Genomic DNA, 26,125 nt, shown 5'->3' with positions numbered 1-26,125 from the left:
TACCTCAGCATCTTCTCACAGCTCACCATGACATCGGGAAAGTCACCAACTCTGCTCTGTCTAACTGTCTGAGATATCCACAGAATCACAGAACTGCTGGACTGGAAAAGCTCTTTGAGATCATCAAGACCAACCATCAACCCAACACCGACAAGTCCTTGACTAAAATATGTCCCTAAGCACTAAATCTACACCTACACAACTCTAAAATACTGCTCAGGGATGGGGACTCTACCACCTCCCTAGGCAGCCTATTCCAATGCCTGATAACTCTTTCACTGAAGAAATGCCTCCTAACACCCAACCTACACCTCTCTTGGCACAAGGGAGTAAGAATCTGATAGAATAAGCAAGCCTAATGCACAACAAAGACAAGAACAGGCTATGCACCAGCAGCTGTCAAGAGGTGTAAGTAATGCTTGCATATACCATCTGCTTGTCAGACACCTTTGCAACAGCCATGCTGAACATTCACCTGCAGAAAGCTGCTGGGGTTAATGATGGCTTTGCTTTGTACAGGCACAAGCTGACTGGGAACCAGGCAACCTGCTGGCTTGGCTTTTTGTTGTAGGCTCCAATAACTGACCGGCAGGGCACAGCTTCCCCTGCCCACCCTCAGACCAGGTTTGATTTGTAGCAAGAACTGGCTACACCGTGTGTGTAGTCACTGCTCACAGCTGACAGGCAGCTTTGGGGCTGCTCTGGGACACAAATCTGTGGGCATGTGTTTGAACTCAGCTAAGTGTGGGGTTGGATTCTTTTTGTTTATTCTATTTTCTGCAATGGGGGAAATTGTGTGTTCTGTAGCCCTAAAACTTGCCACCTGCTATGACGTGAAACCAAGTCACTAAGGGAAAATGCATTACTTTTTGATGTGATTGACATTTATTATTCACTAGTTAGAGAATCACTCAATGCTCGAATACCAGGGTGGGTAAAAAGGGGAAGAGTAAATGCACAGCTCAGTGGGGGAAGCACATTTTCAAGTGAGCTACAGCTTGGCATCAACGTGAATGGCAACGAAGGGGTCTTCATCACTGTTACTGATTTGGAAATTGGCCTTTCCATCAGCAGACACGTACACCACTTTGCCAGTGCATTTGTTATCCTCCTTTTGACCAGAAATGACATCACAGTATGTCCCAGCAGGCAGTCCAGTTTGCAAATCAACGTTCATATACCTATGTGAAAGCAAGCGAATGCTCTTTAGCCGCTGTTCTGAAAGCGCAGAGTTCAAACTAGGCACAGGATCCATCAAACTGAGGCTACTCCTGCACTCTGGAAGGCGACATAAAGGGTGTGCTTTCTGACCTTGGTCCTGCTTCACTGCCTGTACGTCCTTTTTGCTTTCTAGACCTACCAATGGCTCTAGCTCAAACTGCAGTGATTACTTTCATCATAAGACAACAACGTTCCTCTGCTCATCACAGCTGCTAATGAAAGATGCTGTGCTTCTCTCTGGGAACATCATCTCTCCACTGACTCACCAGTCATCGTTATTAAAAACGATGAAGCCTTTACTGCCACGGCCAAACGCTACTTGATTGCTGCCATTGTCCCACCAGTTGGAGAAGGCTTCGCCATCCACCACGTTACGGAAGACAACCATGTTCCTGAAAACCCAAGTGACAGCTGCCACTGTGCCTGAAGGCACTGCAAAGTCAGCAGGAGCAGCAAGCAAAAGCAGCTGCTCACACTCAGCTTTGCCCCAGTGTCCTACCTGATCTGCCGCCAGCGATGCTCACAGACCCAGTCGTTGCCACAGGTGGTGTCTGCGTTGATGGTAACAGGCTTGGTTGAGCCGTCCGAGTTACTTGGGGGTCCAACCCAGTCGTTGGTATCCTGCAATGCAAACACAAGGTTACAACGGCTGAGAGGAATGCAGAGAGCCTTCCTGTGGAGAAAACAGATGCCACATGGGACAAATTTACACACACCAGACTGCTTCCTTGGCTCTTGTTCACCATGAGGGTCCATTCAGCACTGCAAACTCACTGCAAGCTTACCTGTCCGTTTACAAAGTATCTCGGCCAGCGGAAGCTCGACATCACTCGTGTGACCCCATAAGGGTGAGCCAGCATGAAGCCAACTGCCATCTTGTAAAGCCTGGGCCAGAGACAGAAGCAGCAATGAGACAGGGAAAGAGAAGCTCTGTCATAAGACAAACAGGTAAAGGAGCAAGCAAAAGGCAGAGGCACCACCCAGAGAGAGAGAAGCAATCCCTTACCTGGCATCCCAGAAGGTTAGAATGGAAGCTCCTCCAGCCCCGTGGCCTCGCTGGTTGTCGTGGTTATCCACAAAGACCAGGGCTCTGTCAGAGGGGACGAAGCCCCAGCCTTCTCCCCAGTTCCTAGCCAGAAACACAGAGACTTGAGGCTCTCCTGCCAGCTGCTGGGCTCAGCCTACGCCAGGCCAGGGGCCAGGTCTCCACCCTTACTTTAAGTAGGCCATCTTCTCCCCGCTCCATTTGCGGATCACCGTCCCCAGCTTTGCCCCGTACTTGAACTCCGTCACTCGACCGTTCCCAAAGTACTCACTGCCTTTGATTGGCTCTCCACCCAAGTCAATCACCTGGCACACAAAGGAGAAATGCTGCATTTCCTCTCCTCTCTCACAGACAACAAGTGCAGGGCACAGTCCTCAGTATTAGATCTTGCTTTAGAATCATAGAATCAACCAGGTTGGAAGAGACCTCCAACATCATCCACTCCAACCTAGCACCCTGCCCTATCCAATCAACTAGACCATGGCACTAAGTGCCTCATCCAGTCTTTTCTTGAGGACCCCCAGGGACGGTGCCTCCACCACCTCCCTGGGCAGCCCATTCCAATGGGAAATCACTCTCTCTGTGAAGAACTTCTTCCTAATATCCAGCCTATACCTACCCTGGCACAACTTGAGACTGTGTCCCCTTGTTCTATTGCTGGTTACCTGGGAGAAGAGGCCACCCCCCACCTGGCTACAATGCCCTTTCAGGTAGTTGTATATTCAGTTATGTTTGTTTCTGCTGAGTAGAACAACCCAAGGCCAAGTGGACCAAACCCACGGACAAATGAAGAAATACAACTGAAGAAAGAAAAGATAAACTTCAATGACAATCTGCTGTGGAGGCATTTTTATAAGGCAGCCACTACTTGAGTTGTCAGTGCTGCTTCCACGAAATGTCTGTCTAGCTCCTTCTGCCAGAGCTGAACGAAGGTGCAAATGAAGGAGGAAGTTAAAAGAGATACCCAAGACAAACCAGGGAAAAGGCACGGAGATTACCTCCTGGTAAATGAAAGGCTTTGTTCCTGCAGAAAACCATTTAGTGTTGAGATCTTTCAGCTTGTCCAAAAATGCTCTGATGTCCCCAGGCCACATGTGCTTGGCAGCATCGATGCGGAAGCCTGCCACACCAATATCAATCAGGTAGTTCAAGTAGTTGGCGATTGTAGAGCGCACATAGTCCTTCTCCAGGGCCAGGTCCAGCAGGCTGCTCAAGCGGCAGTCCCGCACCTGTGCGGTGGGAAGAAGGAGGAAGAAGTTTGAAGTGCCACTTTGTCAGCTTGTAGAGCCTTTCAGCTAAGTGTTTGGATGTCTCAAGCCTTACAGTCAGTTCTGTGTGGATATCTAATAAGCCAGGGGTTTCTCTTCTTCTCACACCACCCCACCAGAAAGCAGACAGAGTGCACAGTGAAGACAGGAGGGGACACAGCCAGGACAACTGGCCTCAAGTGACCAAAGGGATAATACATGTTGTAAGACAAGATATGAAGCTAGGGGAAGAAGGAGGAAGCAGGGGACATTTGAAGTGATAGTATTTGTCTTCCCAAGTAACTGTACATATGATGGAGCCCTGCTTCCCTGGGTACGGGTGAACACCTGCCTGCTGTTGGGAAGTAGTGAAGGAATTCCTCCTTTTGATTTGCTTGGGTACACAGCTTTGGCATTACCTTTGAAACTGCCTTTAAAGTGTAGTATTCTCCCTTTTACTCTGCCAATTCTCTCCCTCATCCTGCCATGGGGGCAGCGAGCAAGCAGCTGCGTGGTCCTTAAGTTGCCTGCTATATTTTGACCACAATAGCTGGCACCAAAACATAGGTAAATATACCACACAGCTCAATAAGCAAGTTAGGACAGCTGGCGAGGGGTATCACCTCCCTGTGCAGATGCCATCAGAAGTGAAGATAAGAAATGGCATCATGTATTGCTGCAAAATGTCTAAAGGAAGAACAGTAAACTTAAGAGCTGCCAGATGTTCTGGCTAAAAAAATAACAAGCCAATCAGAGTATCTCCATGCACTGCTCTCAGTTTTCCAAACAGGCTCCTGAAGATCATCAGCTGAGTTTACAAGACATAAGAAAGAGCTCAGTGGCTGAGCTGAGTACACTGGGTTCAGCTCAGGAGCAAACTACTGCACAGGCTCACATGAAACATGTAGGTAGGGTTCTTGATATCTTGGTACTCCTGCACCACAAGTACCTCTCTTGTACCTATATTAACTACCCTGTTCATGTTGGCACAATAGGTTAAGAATAGAATAAACTTTCAGACTTTTACCTGATAGATATCACCATAACTCTCAATTTCTCCACTTCCACTTTTGCACTTGCCATCATTGAAATCCCAGCCAGAATATGGCACAGCTGGAAAATCTCTGTTCCCAGCATTGAAATAGCTCCCACAGGTAGAATGTGTGCCTGAGCCACCTCCGGCCCCACACATGTGATTGACAACAGCATCCACATAAATTCGAACCTGGAAAAGCAGTAAATGCATTTCAGCACATTTGGCAGTGAAGTGATAGCCAGAGCTCTCACACATCACTCCTCACTTCAGCTTTATTTCCCCTTGAGCTTATGCTGTTTATGCCTCCTTTGAGGATGGCAGCAGCAGCACCTTTCCTCAGCTGACACAGTCCTTCTTGCTATGTCAGCTATGGATTTCAACACTTACTCCAACATTGTTGCACCTGGTCACCATGTCTCTGAATTCCTCTTCACTTCCTGACCGAGTGCAGAGCTTGTAGCTGATGGGCTGGTATCTTTCCCACCAGGGTCTGTTTGGGTTAGTAATGACAATATTTTCATTTGGAGGTGAAACCTGCAGATTAAATGGTGTACTTTGGTAAGAAATCCATTGGGTTTGTTTCAGCATTTATTGGCAACATCTACACTCAATGCCTCTGTCTCTGGAAGCAGGCTAGAAGCCAAACCAGTCTTTCTCCCACAGCATAAGCTCATGCACCTTGTAGACTGGCAAGGAAGAAGTCTTTTGGTCTTGCAAGCTTCAAGGTCCAGCATGAGTCTGCTTCCAAGGACATGCATGTGGGAGGGCTGAAGCCACAGGAATTATTTTAACTGGAAGAGTGACATTCTTAGGAAAGATAAAATTCAATGCTTGGGCATTTCCCTTGGAACAAGGTAAAGAGTAAAATTTAGCTTTGGATGGAAGCATTTCACAGGAGAGCATGCCCATTTGTTACTGATCTGCTAGAGACATGGCATCATTCATGGGCCCTGCAGGCTTGAGGGTTGCATCTAACAGTACTTACTGCTTCTATCCCCTCTCTTTCCAGCCACTTGAAGCTGTCTCCAATTTAGGCACTTTGGTTTATTAACCAAATACTACAATGTCAGTTTTGTACTTACTCAGAGGAAGTAACTTAGAATCACAAAATCGTAGAATGGTTTAAAGTAGGAAGGGACCTCAAAGATCATCCAGTTCCACCCTGCTGCCATAGGCAGGGACACCTCCCACTAGAACAGGTTGCTCAAGGACTCATCCAACCTGGCCTTGAACATCTCCAGGGAGGGAGCAGCTACAACCTCCCTAGGCAACGTGTGCCAGTGTCTCACCACTCTCACTGCAAAGAACCCTTTCCTAACATCCAGTTTGAATCTCCCCTCTGCCATTTTAAACCCATTATTCCCTGTCCTGACATTACAAGACCTTGTTATTTGCCCCACCCCCCCCCCCCCCCCGCCTTCCTGTGGGCCTCCTTCAGACACTGGAAGACTACTACAAGGTCTCCTGGAAGCCTTCTCTTCTCCAAGCTGAAGAGTCCCAACTCTAGTGGCCTGTCCTCATAGGAGATCAGAGGGCTGGAGCACCTCATCTTCGTGGCCCTCTTACCTGAACTCCTCCAAATCCATAGGGAGCTAAATAGCGCTCGCACTCCTGAGCGATATCCACCCAGCGCCATTCAAAGAGGTGTACAATAGACTTCCTCCCAGGGAGGGTGTTGGGGTCATACTGCCCCCAGCAAAGCCCTACAGCTACAAGCAGGAGGAGGACTCGCATGATGCCTTCAGCAGAAAGCTGTGGTGTGTCTACTGGGAATTTATACTCCTGCAAGATGACAAAATTCCTATTGCAGCTGTCAAAATTCACACAGCGCAATGTTGTGAGGTAGTATCTGGCTTGCTATCAGTCTGCTGTTTTGTCTTTTCCTGGGTTGTCCAACACCTGAAGATAAAACACTCTTTCACAGTGACTGTGTGTTATTGTAAACCAAGCTGTCTGTGAGCAGGGCACCCAAACTCACAACTGCACTCTTTTAAATCATGCAAGCAAAGAGCCTTTAAACAAAAGCACTCTGAAATACAACAGACTCCCAAAGGCGGCTCTGGAAGGTAAAAGGAAAGGAAGGTGACTAAAAGGCAACTGGAAGTCTAACAACTCCAGACTAAGTTTGCCAGGATTCAGAGATGTCTGAGCTCTCAGGATTGATATGGGCTCAGCAACTCTCAGCCAATGACAGGTGTATCACACAAAACCTTGCAGGTTTTCACCAGAGGAAACAATGGCAGCTAGAAACTGATCCCTTTTCAGGCCTGAAGTCAGTCTAGCATCATTGCTCAGTCCCTGCTAGGAAGTGTTTGCTTCACACAGTCCTGCAGAGCAGCTGCTGCTCTACCTGACTGAAAGTGATCAGAGTTGCAAATATTTTCCTCTCCAACAGAGACTCTTCATAAGCTTTCATCTCACTGTAAGTGGCCAATGATTCTTCCAAGCCAAGGAAGGAAACCCAAAATCAGATGTAAGGTGATGCTGCAGGTGAGTTTTAGATGCCTGACTGCATTTGAAAACCAGAAGTCCATTCTGCCTTGTCCTATCGTTGTCTTCTTCAAAGAAACCTTCTGACTTTGGCTCTTGATGTAATTCCAGGTATTCATTTGGACTTGCCTTATTAGGGCTCAGTAATGACACTCCACGAATAGGATTGAGTCACGCCAAGGATACAACACTACAAGAGAATGCTAAGACCAGAAAAAATCCCTGACACTTCACAAATGTCTGTAAGAAAGACAAAAACCTCACTGAATCTACAGCACATTCTTTCTGCCCCTCGCCATGTCCCTGAACGTGTCACAAACACCCTTCCCTTTCCCAGAATTTCTCTTCAAGGACAAAATGCAGAAGCAGTCCCATTTGCTCACCTGTTCATTTTCATATCACAGGCCTTATTAGAGGTCACTTTTCCCACTACAACAAAGAAATAGGAAACCACTCCAAATGACCTTGTCTACTTGCTAACAGCAAGGACCCAGCAAGATGCCTGCAGCTTGTGCTTTCTAGTTCAGTGAGAACATACCTCTTCTGTTCCAACAAGCCCCTGCTCTTCCAAACGTGCTTGAGGTTCACTTCACGTCGCCATTCCCCGTGGGGTTCCACTGATGTGACAGCATGTCACTGCACAACATTGCTTCCAATAACACATTCTTGTTTCTGCCTCTGCAGAAGAGATGGTTCTTTTTTGGGTGCCTTGAAAGAATCGTAGAGTTACAGACTCAACCAGCTTGGAAGAGACCTCCAAGCTCATCCAGTCCAACCTAGCACCCAGCCCTAGCCAAGCAACTAGCCCATGGCACTAAGTGCCTCACCCAGGCTTTTCTTCAACACCTCCAGGGATGGCAACTCCACCACCTCCCTGGGCAGCCCAGTCCAATGCCAATCACTCTCTCTGTGAAGAACTTCCTCCTAATATCCAGCCTATGCCTTCCCCACCACAACTTGAGACTGTGTCCCCTTGCTCTGTTGCTGGTTGCCTGAGAGAAGAGAGCAACCCCACCTGGCTACAACCTCCTTTCAGGTAGTTGTAGACAGCAATGAGGTCACCCCTGAGCTTCCTCTTCTGCAGGCTGCACACCCCCAGCTCCCTCAGCCTCTCCTCATAGGGTTTGTGTTCCAGGCCCCTCACCAGCTTTGTCGCCCTTCTCTGGACACGTTCCAGCACCTCAGCATCTCTCTTGAGTGACCCAGAACTGGACACAGTACTCAAGGTGTGGCCTGACCAGTGTTGAGCACTGGCAATGTAAATGCAGCCATGAAGGAACAGAGTAGTTGGTTGGGAAAAACACTGGAATTTTATTTTCCTTACTTATGCAGGGGGAAAAGCTAGAAATAGAGGGGGAAAAAGGAGATAAAAGCAAGTGATAGCAAAAGCAAGAGAGATAGCTACTACCAAAGATGAAGTGATGCCCTGCCAATCCTGAAGGAGTCAATCAGTGGGGGAGGTCCAATCTTCCCTGTTACCTTGGAGGTTTTATACCTTTTCCAGTCCCACACACAGTTGTAGTTCCTCATTCAGTTGTTATGGTCATAGCAGGTTTGACTGCTGCCAGTCCCCCTCCCACATATTAAAGACACCACTAACAGAGCTCATGTCCATCCCATGACCAAGCTATACAGTGCAACTGTTACATTTCACTAAGTGTAACTCACATTTGTATTGTGGCTTTAGTATGTTTTTTATCCCTCTGCTAAGCCAGAAAAAGTGTCCAGCATCAAGGATCAAAAAGTAAGTAAGTCAGAGAAGCTGGTCACAACGCCGTGGTCTGCCTTGCTGCTATTTAGTTTGCTCAGATGAACAACAGCTTTGTTGCACTCTGCTGTAACAGTGGCTTGAAGGGTATGAAAGGTGAACAAGAGTGCCTGTGACACAGCTGCATGCACTGTTCATAGCTGACTGTCCACAACGAGGCTGCTCTGAATTACCAATGTGTCTCTAAATATTGGCCTTGAAAAGACTACCGTTTAACTTACTCAGCTGTTGGGTTCATCGATCCTACTTTCTGCCACATTTCTGTCATGTGAGAAATGATCTGCTGCATAGCCTTAAAGCCTACCACTGCATTATGATGTGATAAAATCCCAAACCAATTCATTAAGGGAAAAGGAGTTATTGCTCCATTTGATTGCCACTTGTTACTGGTTAGACAGAGAGACTCTCGCAGGGAAATCACATAATGGGGAAAGGTCTGTACCTAACTCTGCAGCCCAGTGGAGTTTGGGTGGCAAGCTGCATGGCACCATCTTTCAGCAAAAAGGTGAGCTCTGGGCACAGTGTTCATTCTCAGTCCAGATTCCCCACAAAGTGAACTGCATTTACACAGTTTAAAATTAAGTAATTTTGATTTTCTCCTTCCATTTGTCATTTGTACTTCCACTGAACAAAACACACTTACAAAGGCCAGCAGGCATATACCTCCTCTTCCAGATCTGCACTAGCACCACTAGCTCCTGTCTCTGTATAGCAGCTATTCACTATCTTATTTTGTAGAAGCTAATGCACTTTGCTCCTATATGATGCATTTGCTGCTGGAGAGCCAAAACAATCAGATTACCTTGCATGCTGTTAGCGAAAATACAGAAGAAACGTAGAGTGCACAGCTCTGGTTAGAGTTTAGCATCAGCATGAATTGCAATGAAGGAGTCTTCATCCTTGCCACTAATCAGAAAAGTTGCCATCCCATCAGCAGCAACGTGAACTTCAAGTGCTGTGCAAGAGTCATCTTCCTTTTGCCCAGAAATGACATCGCAGTAAGTGCCAGCAGGCAGACCAGTCTGCAGAGTCACATTCAAAGGCCTTTGGAAAAGAGTGAGATGCAATAAGGATTAGACTCTCAATGATTTACAACTCGTGTTAGAGACTTTCTCAGGTGTTTAGGAGATTCCAGAGCTGTTACTCTGCAGCACTTCTCTGGACACTCCAGAATTCATTCACCTACTAAACAACAATACTGTAGGACTCCTCAGCAAACAGCTAAGCAAACTATCAAAGGTTCACACTGTGCACAGGCACCATAAGGCTGCTCAATACACTCCAGCTAAAATGATTTTTCCTGTGGGCTTATTTACATTATGGGCATTTAAAGCAATTTGTTTCTAATCACAGAAGCACACTCCTTTACACCAAAGGAAAAGAACTGCATAGCTCAATTAACTACTAGAGTAGTATTTAAGTATTTACCAGCAGTGACAAGAGGCCTGAGTGTTCTTATTTTCCTGGAACTGTAACACTTGAACTCCACCACTTCAAACTGCACTCTAGTGCAATTTGCATTTTTTCCTATCAAACCCCCCATTCATTTTTTCAGATGATCTCATTACAAGGTCTTGGAAATGTCCCCAATATCACCCTTTAAGGGGCTCTCAAGTACTTGAGAAATGCCAGAATCCATACAGCTGTTATACTCCTGACACCACAGTGCCCTAGAAGAACAGACTGAAAAACTTCCAGCCCTCACAATCTTTGCAGGATGTCCAAAAGGAAGTGTTGTGAGTGCCTGCACAGTAGCTTGGAGGGCAAAGTTTACAAAAACTCCACCACTGCAGCCTCCAAATGGCTCATCACCCTGGCCTCTTTCTAATGATTACAGACCTAACACATTCCATTTTATTTTAGTTGTACTTTAAAATTTCCCAAAGACTCAAATATAGGTAATAGAACCAATAACAATTTGTAGGATGTTTTTCCCTCTCCCCTCCCTTTTCCAAAAGAAGAGGAATTAGATGTAGAGAGGAAAAGGTAAAACACACCCAAATAAATAGTCTCACTTTGATTTGGGAGTTAAAAAAGAAAACGTTAACACTAAATAAAAGGTTTTTGAGGTAGGAGACTTACAAAAGGTATAGGGAAAACAAGATAGAAAAAAAGATACATATACACAAGCAGATTGATGGCAATGGGTTTTGTCCACCCTTGTGTACTGATGGCCACGTGGTAAAACAAAGAGCAGCAGGAACAGGAGGCTGGTGCTGTCAAGCAGGGAGGCAGAGCAAGAGAAAACAAAACAGGAAGTTCCTCTGTTTTTATAGGGGGGGGTGGATAGACAGGAATTGGGAGTGGGCTAAGCACTACACCTGGAGTAAGGCTTGGACCCACCCCCAGGGAGGACCTGGGGTCATAGTCAAGACCACTGGCCCAGGAGGGTTAACCTCTTACACATTTCTTGTAACTCATTGCAGCCTTTGCAGAAAAGATTGCAACACATTTGGAAACTCTCTCAGGCCATAACTCAAACAACGTCCCTCACTTCTACACAGGCAGGGATTGCTGACTGAGCACTTTCTTCAGTGTTAAGGCCAACTCCAGGAAGCATAGTAGAAGGCTGAACTCAGACAGTGCAGTGAGCTCCTGGTGGAGTGGAAAACAGTAAGTTTAAACTGCCAACAACTGAGACATAGTAAGCATCTGTTAAAATACTCTGTTGAAGCTCACAGTTCAAGACCTTTCTAGGCCAACTAAAAGATCTGTAATTTCCTTGTCACTCACCAGTCATCATTATTAAAAACGATGAAGCCTTTACTGCCACGGCCAAACGCTACTTGATTGCTGCCATTGTCCCACCAGTTGGAGAAGGCTTCGCCGTCCACCACGTTACGGAAGACAACCATGTTCCTGAAAACCCAAGCAACAGCTGCCACTGTGCCTGAAGGCACTGCAAAGTCAGCAGGAGCAGCGAGCAAAAGCAGCTGCTCACACTCAGCTTTGCCCCAGTGTCCTACCTGATCTGCCGCCAGCGATGCTCACAGACCCAGTCGTTGCCACAGGTGGTGTCTGCGTTGATGGTAACAGGCTTGGTTGAGCCGTCCGAGTTACTTGGGGGTCCAACCCAGTCGTTGGTATCCTGCAATGCAAACACAAGGTTACAACGGCTGAGAGGAATGCAGAGAGCCTTCCTGTGGAGAAAACAGATGCCACATGGGACAAATTTACACACACCAGACTGCTTCCTTGGCTCTTGTTCACCATGAGGGTCCATTCAGCACTGCAAACTCACTGCAAGCTTACCTGTCCGTTTACAAAGTATCTCGGCCAGCGGAAGCTCGACATCACTCGTGTGACCCCATAAGGGTGAGCAAGCATGAAGCCAACTGCCATCTTGTAAAGCCTGGGCCAGAGACAGAAGCAGCAGTGAGACAGGGAAAGAGAAGCTCTGTCATAAGACAAACAGGTAAAGGAGCAAGCAAAAGGCAGAGGCACCACCCAGAGAGAAGCAATCCCTTACCTGGCATCCCAGAAGGTTAGAATGGAAGCTCCTCCAGCCCCATGGCCTCGCTGGTTGTCGTGGTTATCCACAAAGACCAGGGCTCTGTCAGAGGGAATGAAGCCCCAGCCTTCTCCCCAGTTCCTAGCCAGAAACACAGAGACTTGAGGCTCCCCTGCCAGCTGCTGGGCTCAGCCTATGCCAGGCCAGGGGCCAGGTCTCCACCCTTACTTTAAGTAGGCCATCTTCTCCCCGCTCCACTTGCGGATCACCGTCCCCAGCTTCGCCCCGTACTTGAACTCTGTCACTCGACCGTTCCCAAAGTACTCACTGCCTTTGATTGGCTCTCCACCCAAGTCAATCACCTGGCACACAAAGGAGAAATGCTGCATTTCCTCTCCTCTCTCACAGACAACAAATGCAGGGCACAGGCAAGACAGAGCATTTTTTTCTACCTACAAACCCCTAACAAGGAAAAGCTTTTACCCTACATATTGTTTTAAAGGAAGAGTCACTGCTTGAACTAAGTAGACTTTCTGGCTTACTTACAACATTGGATATAAAGTTATTGTCTCCATTTTCTTTCAGTCTACCTACACACCTGTTTTCTGGCTCCTTCCTCAGTCTCCTTAATTTCTGTCCTGTTCTGTGTTAGAAAAGAACTCTGTTCAGTGATTGTACTTTTCAGGTGAGTTCCTGCTAAGTAACTGTCGTTTCTGAAGCTAAGGGCAGACTTTCAGAGTGTCTGCTTCCAGCAGTGAAAACCCTCCACAGTTGTGGTTAATACCAAGGACTGTGCATAGACCAAGGCCACTGCCAAATCTTGTGTACTGTGTTGTGTGTGCAGAGTAAAGGCTGCACCTGCAGGGAAGAAAGGGCAACTGTGGTGACCCTGAACTGACCAGCAATCTAGTCCATTCCATATTCAGCATAAAGCTGGGGTATCACAAGGTTCAGCCCTTCTCTTCTGCAGCAGCTGACATCCAAAGAGGATTCTGTCCATTCTACCTTTGATCCCAGTCCATAATGTCTTGAATTGTCCCCCACAGCAAACTGCTGGCTAAGCTATCAGCCCGTGGCTTGGATGGTAACACTCTGTGCTGGGTTAGGAAGTGGCTGGAGGGCCGGACCCAGAGGGTGGTGGTGAATGGTGCCACATCCAGCTGGCAGCCAGTCACTAGTGGTGTCCCTCAGGGATCTGTGCTGGGCCCCATCCTCTTTAACATCTTCATAGATGATCTGGATGAGGGCATCGAGTCAGTCATCAGCAAGTTTGCAGATGACACTAAGCTGGGGGCAGATGTGACTGAGCTGGAGGGCAGAAGGGCTCTGCAGCAGGACCTTGACCGCCTGGACAGATGGGCAGAGGCCAAGGGGATGGGGTTCAATAGCTCCAAGTGCAGGGTGCTGCACTTTGGCTACAACAACCCCATGCAGAGATACAGGCTGGGGTTGGAGTGGCTGGAGAGCAGCCAGACAGAGAGGGATCTGGGGGTACTGATTGATACCCGCCTGAACATGAGCCAGCAGTGTGCCCAGGTGGCCAAGAGAGCCAGTGGCATCCTGGCCTGCATCAGGAATGGTGTGGTCAGCAGGAGCAGGGAGGTCATTCTGCCCCTGTACTCTACACTGGTCAGACCACACCTCGAGTACTGCGTTCAGTTCTGGGCCCCCCAGTTTAGGAAGGACACTGAGATGCTCGAGCGTGTCCAGAGAAGGGCGACGAGGCTGGTGAGAGGCCTCGAGCACAAGCCCTATGAGGAGAGGCTGAGGGAGCTGGGGTTGTTTAGCCTGGAGAAGAGGAGGCTCAGGGGTGACCTTATTGCTGTCTACAACTACCTGAAGGGTGGTTGTGGCCAGGAGGAGGTTGCTCTCTTCTCTCAGGTGGCCAGCACCAGAACGAGAGGACACAGCCTCAGGCTACACCAGGGGAAATTTAGGCTGGAGGTGAGGAGAAAGTTCTTCACTGAGAGAGTCATTGGACACTGGAATGGGCTGCCCGGGGAGGTGGTGGAGTCGCCGTCCCTGGGGCAGTTCAAGGCAAGGTTGGATGTGGCACTTGGTGCCATGGTCTAGCCTTGGGCACTGTGGTAAAGGGTTGGACTTGATGATCTGTGAGGTCTCTTCCAACCTTGGTGATACTGTGATACTATACTGTGATACTGTGAATTCAGGCCTATAATCCTGCTTCTACATCTGGCTCCTGTCTGCTGCTGAGGTGGGACTTCTTTCACATCATCAGTGGTGACAGTGCCTAACTGCCATCAGGGGGTTGGGTTCAATATTGGTTTTGTTTATGCCTGCCTTTTCTTTTTCCACTTTCTTACGACTACTCTCATTAAAGTAGTTTAGTTTTCCAATCTTTAAGTCTCTCTCCCTTATTCCCCTTCTCTTCCTCATAGGAAGGGAGAGGATTAATAGAGAGTGTCTACCACTCATTTAGTGGCCATAACAGCTCTAACCCTTGACACTGACTGATCTCTACTGCACAACTAAGGCTCAAGTTGTACCAACTTTATACTTAGCCTACCAACCAGCAACAGAACAAGCAGACACAGTCTCAAGTTGTGCCAGGGGAGGTACAGGATGGATGTCAGGAAGAAGTTGTTCACAGAGAGAGTGATTTGCCATTAGAATGGCAATTAGATGATAGGCTGTGCAAAGGAAACAATGGTGATGTCTACTTCACTCGTAGGCTTGCTGAGATGTGTAAGAACAAGAACATAGACATATTTAATGGAGTTGTTTGTTCTCTGTCTTTGGGACTGCACTTCTCCCTCTAACCTAACCTGCCGTCTGTGTGACTAATCCCACTGCTTCCTAACCCCCCTGGCCGACCCTCCAAACTCACCTTGAGCATAAGGAAAGTCTGGGGTAAGGTAGAGGGGTGGGAAGAAGATGGAAGGGTGGTTGAGAGCCCCTCCTGGGGACTCTGGTTTCTGGGAGGGCTGCTGTGTGTCTGTATTACCTTTTTAACATGTTGTAACTAGCTGGGGCTGTTTAGCCTGGAGAAGCAGAAGCTCAGGGGTGACCTCATTGGTGTCTACAACTACCTGAAGGGAGGCTGTAGCCAAGTGCGAGTTGGTCCCTTCTGCCAGACCATCAGCAACAGAACAAGGGGACACAGTCTCAAGTTGTGGTGGGGGAGGTCTAGGCTGGATGTTAGGAGGAAGCTGGTGCCACAGAGAGTGATTGGCATTGGAATAGGCTGCCCAGGGAGGTGGTGAAGTCACCATCCCTGGAGGTGTTCAAGAAAAGACTGGATGAGGCACTTGGTGCCATGGTCTAGTTGACTGTCTAGGGCTGGGTGCCAGGTTGGACTGGCTGATCTCGGAGGTCTCTTCCAACCTGGTTGATTCTATATCTGCTCATATATTGTGCTAAGCTGTAAATATAAAGCTTCATTCAATTTCCAGCAGCTTAGTCTAGTCTGGATGATTGTATGTAAGTGTGGGGGTGGGCAGGTAACACCCAAACCGTCACAGTGATGCTTTCTATAGCTCTTGAGCATGATTGCTGCTAAGGCCCAGCTGAAGAAAAGCACTGCTCCCAACGTGGAACTGGGCATACGCTGTGCCTGCAAGAAGGAGGTAGAGTAGACGTAAAAGAGATTACCTCCTGGTAAATGAAAGGCTTCGTTCCTGCAGAAAACCATCTGGTGTTGAGATCCTTCAGCTTGTCTATAACTGCCTTCAGGTCCTCAGGCCACATGTGCTTGGCAGCATCGATGCGGAAGCCTGCCACACCGATCTCAATCAGGTAGTTCATGTACTCGGCGACTTTGGAGCGCACATAGTCCTTCTCCAGGGCCAGGTCCAGCAGGCTGACCAAGCGGCAGTCCCGCACCTGCGTAAAGACTCTGGGATGAGACGTTTCTCACCTAGTAAGGTCCATGTGCTCATTTTGAATGTTGCTATCTGCATTACAAAACCTTCACCAGTCATCTTCCACCACGCCTATCTTTGCATTGGAAAGTGCTCTTGGACAGTCATCCACTGGGATGGTTTGGGTGTTTGCTGCCCCCCCCCCCCCACTTTGGAAAATCACCCAGATTCAGCAGCTCTGGAATTTGAATGAAGCTTTATATTCACAGCTTAGCACAATACACAAGTAGGTATTTACTATATAGACAGAAATAGACAAGTTAAAAAGGTAATAGAGAAACACAACAGCCTCCCAGAAACCAGAGTCCCCAGGAGGGGCTCCCAACCACCCTTCCACCTTCTCCCGACCCCTCTACCTTACTCCACATCTTGCCTTATGTTCAAGGTAAGTTTGGAGGGTCAGCTAGGGGGCTTAGGAAGCAGATGGATTATTCACACAGAGGGCAGGTCAGATCAGAGAGAGAAGTGCAGCCCAAAGCGAGACTCCCTTATCTATGTTCTTGTTCTTATCCATCTCAGCAAGCCTATGAGTGAAGTAGACATCACCACTGTTTCCTTTTCACAGCCTGTAATCTAATTCTTCTCACCAAAACATTCTAGCTAGGCTCTAACTAGCACATCTACACAGAAAGAGCATCAAAAAGCCTGCATTCACCCAGCTGACACAGCTCTATGTGCTTAGGGATTGCAACAGAGAGCCAAACCATTACATCTACAAGCAGCTTTTTAATCTAAGTATAAGGAGGAAATGTGAAAAAATACTTTCACTGCAGTGTATTAAGGAACAGATTCATTACTATTGCAAGTGCACTCATTTCTTCTCCGATACAGGAATGTGCTAATTTGAGCCTAGCTGGGATATTTGGTGAGAAGAATTAGAGGCTGTGAAAAGGAAACAAAGGTGAGGTCTACTGCACTCATAGGCTTGCTGAGATGTATAAGAACAAGAACACAAACATAGATAACAGAGTCTCTCTCTGGGTTCCAGTGCTACATGAACTTCTCTCTAACCATCTGTGTGACTAATCCTTCTGCTTCCCAATCCCCCTGGCCTGCCCTCCAAATTCACCTTGAGCATAAGGTAAAGTCTGGGGTAAGGTAGAGGGGTGGGGAGAAGGTGGAAGGGTGGTTGGGGGGCCCCTCCTGGGGACTCAGGCTTCTGGGAGGGCCCTTGTGTTTCTGCATTGCTTTTAACTTGTATATTTCTGTCTACAGCTGTATATATTGTAAATCTCTGCTTGTATATTGTGCTAAGCTGTAAATATAAAGCTTCATTCAATTTCCAGATCTGCTGAGTCTAGTCTGGGTGATTTTCTTAAGTGGAGGAGGGCAGGTAACACCCAAACCATCACAAGGAAGGATTTCCAGAAAATGTATTTCTAAAGCTTACAAAATCTTGAGTTTCTATGGCCTTATGAAACACTAAACTCTTGAGTTCTGTTGCCCTCTTTTTTGCCCGTTTCCTATAAATACAAAACCATAGGCACTGATTTTTAATCACAAGAACACTTTAAGCACACACTGAATATACTGAAATATTTTTTTAATTACTCTTAGGATATCTTTTTTAATTACTCTTAGGATGGATCTCCCTGGCCTGGGAAGATCAAGGTGCATCAGCCTATGCTGAAAACTCTGCTAAAGAACTGGCTACAAAAATGCTCCTTTAGGAACTGCTCAAGAACTCAAGGACATTTAAAGGCTCCTGATTGTCTGCTATTTCTCTACAACCCTTTTCCCCTCAGCTTAGATTTGGGAAAAATCAAATGCAGCTGAAAGGCATAATTCAAAAGAGACAGGTATTTAGCTTTATAAAACAGCTTTTCATTCTGTAGTAAAGTCTTGACCTCATACCCTGATCCAGAGGAACAGATCAGACACCTTAGAAATCTTTAAACAGAAGGTTGACTTTCAAGATTTCAGCATTACTCTATTTCTTTCTGAAATCCTCACCTCTCTCTTCTGAAACTGAGAAAAAACAACCCCCCATCATTCCAATTAACAATAAAAAGCAAATAGTAACTTACTTGTAAAAAAAACCCACAAAGTCAAAAACCAAACCAAGAAAAAACCCCACAAAGACAACAAACCCTCACAACATAATCCTTAAATAGATTCTGTGAGCTTTAAAGCTGCCTTTATAAAGCAGCTAAGCACATTTGCCTAAATCTGAAATGGAGCCATTGGCTCAAGCTGTGCTATCCCTTTAAGAAGTGGTATATGTGATAGCAACACTGACCTCTGTTATCAGTTTGAATGTTTTTGTCTTGAGGGTTTGGTTTTTTTGTTCTTTAAAAAATGTCTGACAGCAAAGGGGAACAAATAAATCACAGTCAAGGAACTGAACAGTCAAGATCTACACAAAAACATCTTTGTTTTACCTGAGATACATCCTGATAATTCTCAATGTCTCCGCTTCTAGATTTGCATTTCTTATCGTTAAAGTCCCAGCCAGAATAGGGCACAGCTGGAAAATCTTCAGCCTTTGCATTGAAGTAGCTTCCACAAGTAGCATGGTCACCAGCACCAGCGTTGGCTCCACACATATGGTTGATTACTGCATCCACATAAATATGTACCTAGAGAAGAGGCTCCACATTTTGGTTTGAGAAAGTGATTTCCCACAGCATCACTAATGGACATTCTTTCTCTCTTACTTCCTCTCCTACCCTCCCCAGTTTTGCTTGCTCACTTCTCCCAACAGCTTATTTAAACCATTTCTCTGCTACTAGCACAGGGCAATGACGTTACCTGCCTGTGGGGGTGCAGGTCATGTCATTACATGCAGTTTTCAGAGAAGGGTGACCAAGCTGTTGAGAGGCCTGGAACATAACAGCCCTGTGAGGAGAGGCTGAGGCACCTGAGGGTGTTTAGCCTGGTGGTTGCCCAGAGAGGTGGTAGAAGCCTCATCTCTGGAAACGTTCTAGTCAGGCTCGTCAGGGCTGTGAGCAACCTGATTAAAAATGTCCCTACTCATTGCAGAGGAATCTTTAAAGGTCTGCTCCAACCTTAACTGTTCTATGATTCTGTTCTAAAGAACCTCCACCTTCAGTCCAGTGCTACCAGGTTTCCCCTTTTAAATTACTGCTTGTCTACATCCTTCCATTGTTAACACCACAACATTTTCAAAGCACTTACTCCAACGTTGTTGCACCTGGTCACCATGTCTCTAAATTCAGTTTCATTTCCAGATCGAGTGCACAGCTTGTAGCTGACAGGCTGGTATCTTTCCCACCATGGTTGCCTGGGGTCAGTAATGATAACATTTTCATTTGGAGGTGAAATCTGCAAGTAAGAAGGTGACTCTTGGTAACAGGATACTGCTAAGAGCTTATTTGTTTACCAGTGTTGTTAAAGGGGAAAAAAAACCACACACACAAAATGAGAAAAATCAGGTCCCATTAATGAAAGGCTCTTACAATGCCTAACCCTTGAGGTTCTCTGCTTACACTCTAGTGGGCTGGAAACTAAAGACTTAGTCCTAGACCTTCAGCAGGTGTAAACAAATGACAAAAATGAGGTGCATGGACACAGTGTCCTAATCACCTCCATGAATGCAGGCCTCACAGATGAAAGAGTGAGTCTGAAATGGTGTGCTAGTTTGAAGCTAGCTAGAATGTTTTGGTGAGAAAAACTAGATTGCAAGCTGTGGAAAGAAAACAATGGTGAGGTCTACTTCACTCATAGACTTGCTGAAGAACAAGAAATAAAAACATAGATAACCACTCTCACTTGGGCTGCTGGCTGAGCTGCATCTCTTCTAACCTCACCCTCCGTCTCTTTTCTAATCCACTTTGCTTCCTAACCCCCTGGCTGAACCTCCATTGGGACTGAGAGGGGTCAGGGGAAGGTGAAGGGGTGGTTGAGAGCCCCTCCTGGGGGCTCAGGTTTCTGGGAGGGGAGCTATGTTTCTGTATTACCTTTTTACCTTGTACGTTTCTGTCTATAATGTATATACTGTAAATATCTGCTTGTATGTTGTGCTAAGATGTAAATGTAAGCTTCATTCATATTTCCAGAGCCAGCTGAGTCTAGTCTGGGGTATTTCTAAAGTGTGGGGGAGCAGGGAACACCCAAACCACTACAAATGGAAAGGACTAGGTCAGCAGAGCTAGCCCTGAATCAGGAAGGAACTGATTAGCACTACCTCCTGCCCTCAAAATTGATCTCACTTCCCATTTTTGTAACGTTTTGGCTAAAAGTGCACTTGCCACAATACTTGTCACAGTTTTGAGCTAGCTATACCTCTTCCTTTTATAAGACTCTTTCCAAGATACCTTCCAGGCAACAAGCTTTTGCTGCTACCTTCAAGTCTGGAAATAAACACCTGATCCCATCATTTCTCACAATGACCTTTAGGCTGCAGCCTACTTCACTGCCACACTTTTGTGACCTGCTCAGCAAGTCTGCATCCAAAAAATATAAACACAAAAAGAGAGCTTGTCACAGCATGGATTAAAAAGATATCCCAGCATATACCATATTCTGACTGGAATAGAATCAGTTAGGCCTATGTGACTGTGCAGAAGGTTGCAAATAAAAGATGTGTTACTTTTGAACTATGACATTCTCATGTAGGCCAACTTGCCAGCCCCTGGGCTACAAAGAGACAGGCAGAACTCTTTCACCATTTTTTCCTGAGCAACCTGACAAACTGCAATAGTTTTAACAGGTGACAGCTCTCCAGCCATACCATCCCACCCATCTGACATTACTGGTTCCACAGGATTGTGTGCCTGTTGTTCAGACAGAACTGATTCATACTGACACACCTCCATCACAACATCTGTTCAGTTCATTGCTGCCTGCTCACCCCAGGTTTCTACAAGGGGGTCCCTGAACAGCTGCTTCTGACAGTAGAATTTTGCAGAGGGTTTGGGTGAATGCAGTCAGCAGCCTTTTGCATTTATTTATTCAAAACCTTCAGCACTTTGGTATTCTCTTCAGGAGCCCTTTTCCTCAGTCACAGTTTCATTTGATGTTTATTTATTTAAATAATATCAAGCAGATAAACATAGATTACTCTTCACAGCAGTAAAAAAGATTTAGCCAGTGAGAGGCAATTCTGATTTGTCTAAATGTAATAACAGAGAGTCCAAAACATGCACTTTAGAGCTATGGAATCAATTCGTGGTTATATGATGGTAGCTGAAGAGTGCATTTCTCAGCATTTACTACTTCCATTACCAATTCCTATTTGCCTTTCTCAGTACCTATCCCTCAGTGAACTGAAGGTTCTCTTTGAAAAACAAATTATCATCTAGGCAGCACTTTTTACTACCTACTGATAGGAATAGACATACCTGAACTCCTCCAAATCCATAGGGAGCTAAATAGCGCTCGCACTCCAGCGCGATATCCACCCAGCGCCATTCGAAGAGGTGTACGATAGATGTCCTCCCAGGGAGGGTGTTGGGGGTGTACTGCCCCCAGCAAAGCCCTACAACGAGCAGCAGAAAATAGACACCCATCCCGTGCTCTGGCATCAGCCTGCTCTTCTCACTGCCTATTCATGTCCCTGCAAGAGGGTAAAGTGCACATTACAAAACACACGGTTAAAGTAAATGTCCACTTCTGGCATCACACTTACTTAACTCTGACTTCTGTTTTGAGAGCTGGATTCTTTCTAAGCTGTACCAACTTCATATACTAGCATTAACTCTGCTTTTCTTCAGTTAAAAATCAGATGTCTGCTACAAGCTGCCTCTAGTGCACAAACACTGTAGTTTCATTTGTATAAAAACAGACCCAAAAGGAGCTCTCATACAGACTGAAACAGACATTTATTTTCTCACGTCAGAGAATCAGTTAAGGTCGGAAGGGACCACAAAGATCATCTAGTTCCAACTCCCCTGCCTTGCCCAGGGACACCCTACCCTAGAGCAGGCTGGCCACAGCCTCATTCAGCCTTCCTTTAAACACCTCCAGGGATTGGACCTCAACCACCTCCCTGGACAACCCATTCCAGCCTCTTACCACTCTCATGCTCAAGAACTTCCTCCTCACCTCCAGTCTGAACCTCCCCATCTCCAGCTTTGCTCCATTCCCCCGTCCTGTCACTCCCTGAGGGCCTAAAAAGTCCCACCCCAGCTTTTTTGTAGGCCCCCTTCAGATACTGAAAGGCCATGTATAATATTTTATATTCCTGTTTGAGAGCCTCTCTCTTCCAAATCTGTGTTATGGTAAATTGTGCATACTTAGAAAAGGCCTTGGAGCAGCAGCATGTTTCTTCTGGTGAGCTGCCATGAAACCTGTCATGTGAGCCTGCTGTTTGAATGGCAGAGGTAATGTATCCCAAACAACAGCCTTAATCTTGGAAGATGTCTCAGACACAAAGTGACCACCCTGACTCAAGAGCAGAAACGCTGTGTGTCATCTCTGTACCTGAGGAGCTGTTCTTCTCCTAGAGAACAAACCACAAGGATACAAAAGGTTTAAAGTGCTGTGAAGCTCAACAACGAAGTCTCCTTCTCAGTGTCCAGATAGAGTTCTGCAAATGCACTGAAGGAGCTTTCCAGAGAAGGAAAACTCGTTTCATTAGCTTTGTATGTGCTAGGCTAGGAACTACACTTGTCCATTACTACTGTGTTTGTGTTTATTTATATACACACCCAGGTGACAGGCCCATTAAAATTGCCTCTCCTTCCTGCCATCGAAGGAGAGGTTCAGTTTGTAACAAACCAGACGAGGTTTACATGACACTACTTAGCATCTGATCTTGTGCTTTCTATAAACTGATTTAGAGAGCCTGACACACTAAGTCCCTCAAGGAGAAGCTTTGTAACCAAAAAGCTCAAGCACTACTTCCCATAAACCACAAAGCACAGAAACTTGTTACTTTTGCCTTCTTGGATGCTGGCATAAGGGACACTACACGGCAGTGGAAGTCTAAACACGAACAGAGGGGCCATCAGGTTTGCTACACCCTGCACCCTTTCCCTGTTTAATACGCATTTAGGACTGCACTGCTGAAAAATCCAACCCGAGACGACAGCTAAACAAAAGTCTACATAGAATCTTACACGATTCTGTGCCACCCTCATCTTTCTTTCAAGGCAAGGATGGTCCTGCCCTGCCTCCTCAGCACACACGGGCAACGCGCATACCGAAAGCACCAAGCAGAACTCCATCCGCACGTCCAGGAGCTGGCCCATTCCCCTCAGCGGGCTCCAGCCGTCATGCCGCCACCCAAGCAGCGACTAAAGCCCGGCCCCTTCCGCTGGGGCGGAGCGGCGGCAGGACAGCGAGCGCCGAGCGGCAGCAGAGGCAGCGGAGACTGCGCTGCCCGAGCGGCTGTGCCCGCCAGCCCCGCGGCAGCGTCCCGGCGCAGCCCAAGTACGCCGGGCTCTGATTATCTAGGTTCACCATAAACTTACCTTCTGAAAGGTAAGACAGGCAACCTCTCTGCGCAGACCTTGGGGAGGGGTTTAAAGGGTTCTTGTGAGTACAGCACCACCCTGCCCTTACCCTCCCTTTAAAGGGTTCTTGTGAGTACAGCACCACCCTGCCCTTACCCTCCCTGGCAGCTTTGAACCTTTGCTTAGCCGACCTTTCATGTAGCCTTTTAACGCTTTGGTGCTGCACTTGTAACTCAGCCGAGGCGTTAGAACGTAGTGCCTGTCTCCTCTATCATATACCTTTAGTGTGCAATAAACCGAGTCGCAGAGCTTTGCAAAGTGGCAGACTCAAAACGTGGCAGCATAAGGGTTTCCCAGGCTGTGAAGGCTGCAGTGGGTTTCTGCTTCATGTGGCTTCGGTGCTTTGCTATCCAAAGTAACAAAAGGAGTTTGTCATTATCGTAGTATTTGTCTGCCTGTAACACAAAAGCTGCATGCTAGCTTGGAGTAAAGATTCCAGTAGGAAGTACAAGATTGGAGTATTTGTCCTGTAACAGGAAGAGCAGCAATGTAAATTACTTAAGGAAACCAAAATACTAAAAATACCAAATCTGTTCTCTTCAGTGTTTTATCAAGCAGGGATAAAGTGGAAGCTGTAGGCAAAGTCCTAGAGAACAAAGTGATTCTCAGTTTGATATTAGGTCTCCTCTTAGCTGCCAACTTCCACAGATAAGAGATAACAGAGATGCAAAATACCTAAGCATGTCTTAGGAAATGTTTCCAAATTACTGTTGTCAAAAGGATGATTTACCTGGAAACTGCTCCTATCTGGACACATGTGAACTCCACAGATGACTTGTTCTGTTAGATCTTCTCAAACTCAAAGTTTATTTTTATTACAGTGAAGTCCTTTAAGTTTTTGAGGAAAAAAAAAAATCCTTCAGAAGACTGGAACTGAAGATGAACTTTGTATATTAAACTCACAATGAACACACCACAGAAACATTCCTACTTTTTAAAATCCATCATTTTTTAACTAAGACAGAGCCTTCAAAACTTCTAATGAGGTGTACAACTCATACAAAAAATACATCTGATTTAGCCTCTGCTGTCAGAAGCTTCTGATTTTTGGTATGCAAGGAGACATTTATACAGAAGCACTGCAGGAGAATTCATGATAGATTTGTGAAAGTCAGTCTCTCCTTGACAATTATAGTGAGTCTCACTATACTTGAAAGTAAATGTTGCTATGTTGTTAGCTAATGAAAAGTGTGAAATGAGCCTGCATTCACTGCTTCTGTGCTACCTCAGAAACCAGCTCTAGTGACTCCTTTAAAAATCAGAGGTCATTTGACTTGAAATATCAAACAGAATAAAACATTAAGGGAAAGAAAAGGCAACCAAACCCAACCAGCATCGATTGGTATACTAAAACCCATCTGATTTAAATAAACAAAATCTTTGCCTTCCAAATCAACTGCACTGAAGAACTGCTAAGTTACCAGTATAAGATGGCATGGAGTTATATCTGTTCTTTAATAATACAAACCCACAAAGAGCAAAACTTAGCTTTACTTGCAACAGAACAGCCAGAGAGCTGTTCTTTATTTTAAACCACTTTTTTCTCTCTTCTAGGAATCAAACTCTGCAGAAGTTCTCATAAAACTTCCTCTCTCAGTGCAATTTTCCTGGTCTACCACGTGAAATACAGGTAAGATAGACCTGTGAACAACTACACAGTTCTTAGGAGAACACAGCAAGTAAGCTATGAAGAATTACAGTAAAAAACATTTTAAAGTAATCTGCTAAGTCAGCTCATATAAATACAGCAAAGAAGCACTTCTTTTGGTCCAGCATTCAACAGTGATTTAGGCTGTCTGCAGCTGGAATGATGAGTAAACAAGGCTGTATGCCAGCCTGTTACCACACCATCAGCTATTAATCTTCCATTGTATGGAGTCATTTTTCCCTTAAATCCACTGGACTCTCTCACCATGTAAACATCATTACAATGTCCCCCATGTGGTTTTAGAACACAACACTAACCTTCTTAGTGTGTAACAAATCTTAACATGACCTCTAAAGCATTGATTTTTATCCAACAGGGTTCAACATAGCAAGGACCTCAGGTACCCTGGTCTAACACACAGGATCAGAGGATGTTAGGGGTTAGACGGGACCCAAGGAGATCAGCGAGTCCAACCCCCCTGCCAGAGCAGGACCACACTATCTAGCACAGATGACAGGGGAATGCATCCAGACAGGCCTTGAAAGTCTCCAGGGAAGAAGACTCCACAACCTCTCTGGGGAGACTGTTCCAGTGCTCTGAGACCCTTACAGTAAAGAAGTTCCCCCTTATGTTGAGGTGGAACCTCTTGTGCTGCAACTTACACCCATTGCTCCTTGTCCTACACTTTCAACTACTACTCCTTTCAATGACTTTAGTCTCCCTGGTGAAATTTTTCAAGATGTGGATAACATGGAAAGCTGATTACTGAGGAAAAAAACAATGTCTAGCTCCACAGTACAGGTTCATTCCAGTGTATTAGTCCTCCTGCTTAGTCTCCAAGGAAAAGATTTACACCAAAATGAGGCTACCTTGAAGTTTTCTTACCTTTTAACTCAGAAACACTGACAGCCAAACATCAC

The 26,125-nt window shown here is 46.2% G+C and overlaps 1 protein-coding gene across 7 annotated transcripts; it reads right to left on the bottom strand.

The window, feature by feature from the left end:
- Window positions 1–789: 789 nt before the first annotated feature.
- Window positions 790–24,381, bottom strand: LOC135177301 (pancreatic alpha-amylase). Of its 7 annotated transcripts, none has more exons than XR_010303029.1 (12): window positions 23,246–23,323; window positions 21,443–21,657; window positions 19,278–19,424; window positions 18,521–18,718; window positions 15,871–16,101; window positions 12,487–12,620; window positions 12,277–12,399; window positions 12,060–12,159; window positions 11,774–11,895; window positions 11,541–11,666; window positions 9,610–9,851; window positions 4,966–5,039 (listed from the first exon to the last, which is right to left on the bottom strand). XR_010303029.1 is itself a non-coding variant. In XM_064147075.1 (12 exons), exons 3-12 carry the CDS (start codon window positions 21,623–21,625, stop codon window positions 9,662–9,664), a joined length of 1,554 nt encoding a protein of 517 aa, XP_064003145.1. In that variant the 5' UTR covers window positions 21,626–21,657; window positions 23,777–23,952; window positions 24,288–24,381; the 3' UTR covers window positions 8,331–9,661. The 7 variants fall into 7 exon arrangements, 5 of the variants coding, with proteins under 5 accessions (XP_064003146.1, XP_064003147.1, XP_064003145.1 ...); XR_010303028.1 differs by lacking the exon at window positions 4,966–5,039 and adding an exon at window positions 7,711–7,747; XM_064147075.1 differs by lacking the exons at window positions 4,966–5,039; window positions 23,246–23,323 and adding exons at window positions 23,777–23,952; window positions 24,288–24,381 and having other exon boundaries at window positions 8,331–9,851.
- Between the last annotated feature and the right edge of the window lie 1,744 nt (window positions 24,382–26,125).

This window comes from Pogoniulus pusillus, chromosome 8 (assembly GCF_015220805.1).
Source record: "Pogoniulus pusillus isolate bPogPus1 chromosome 8, bPogPus1.pri, whole genome shotgun sequence".
NCBI classification, from domain to species: Eukaryota; Metazoa; Chordata; class Aves; order Piciformes; family Lybiidae; genus Pogoniulus; species Pogoniulus pusillus.
Note: the sequence above shows the minus strand (reverse complement) of the source record. Positions and strands in the feature narration are given on the sequence as shown.

Coding starts and splice junctions, on each gene's coding strand:
- LOC135177301 (XM_064147075.1), bottom strand. CDS start 21,625: ATGCCAGAGCACGGGATGGGTGTCTATTTTCTGCTGCTCGTTGTAGGG. Junction 18,719..19,277: donor CCAGGTGCAACAACGTTGGA/GTAAGTGCTTTG, acceptor CCTCTTCTCTAG/GTACATATTTATGTGGATGC. Junction 12,621..15,870: donor AGCCTTTCATTTACCAGGAG/GTAATCTCTTTT, acceptor TTTGTGTGCCAG/GTGATTGACTTGGGTGGAGA.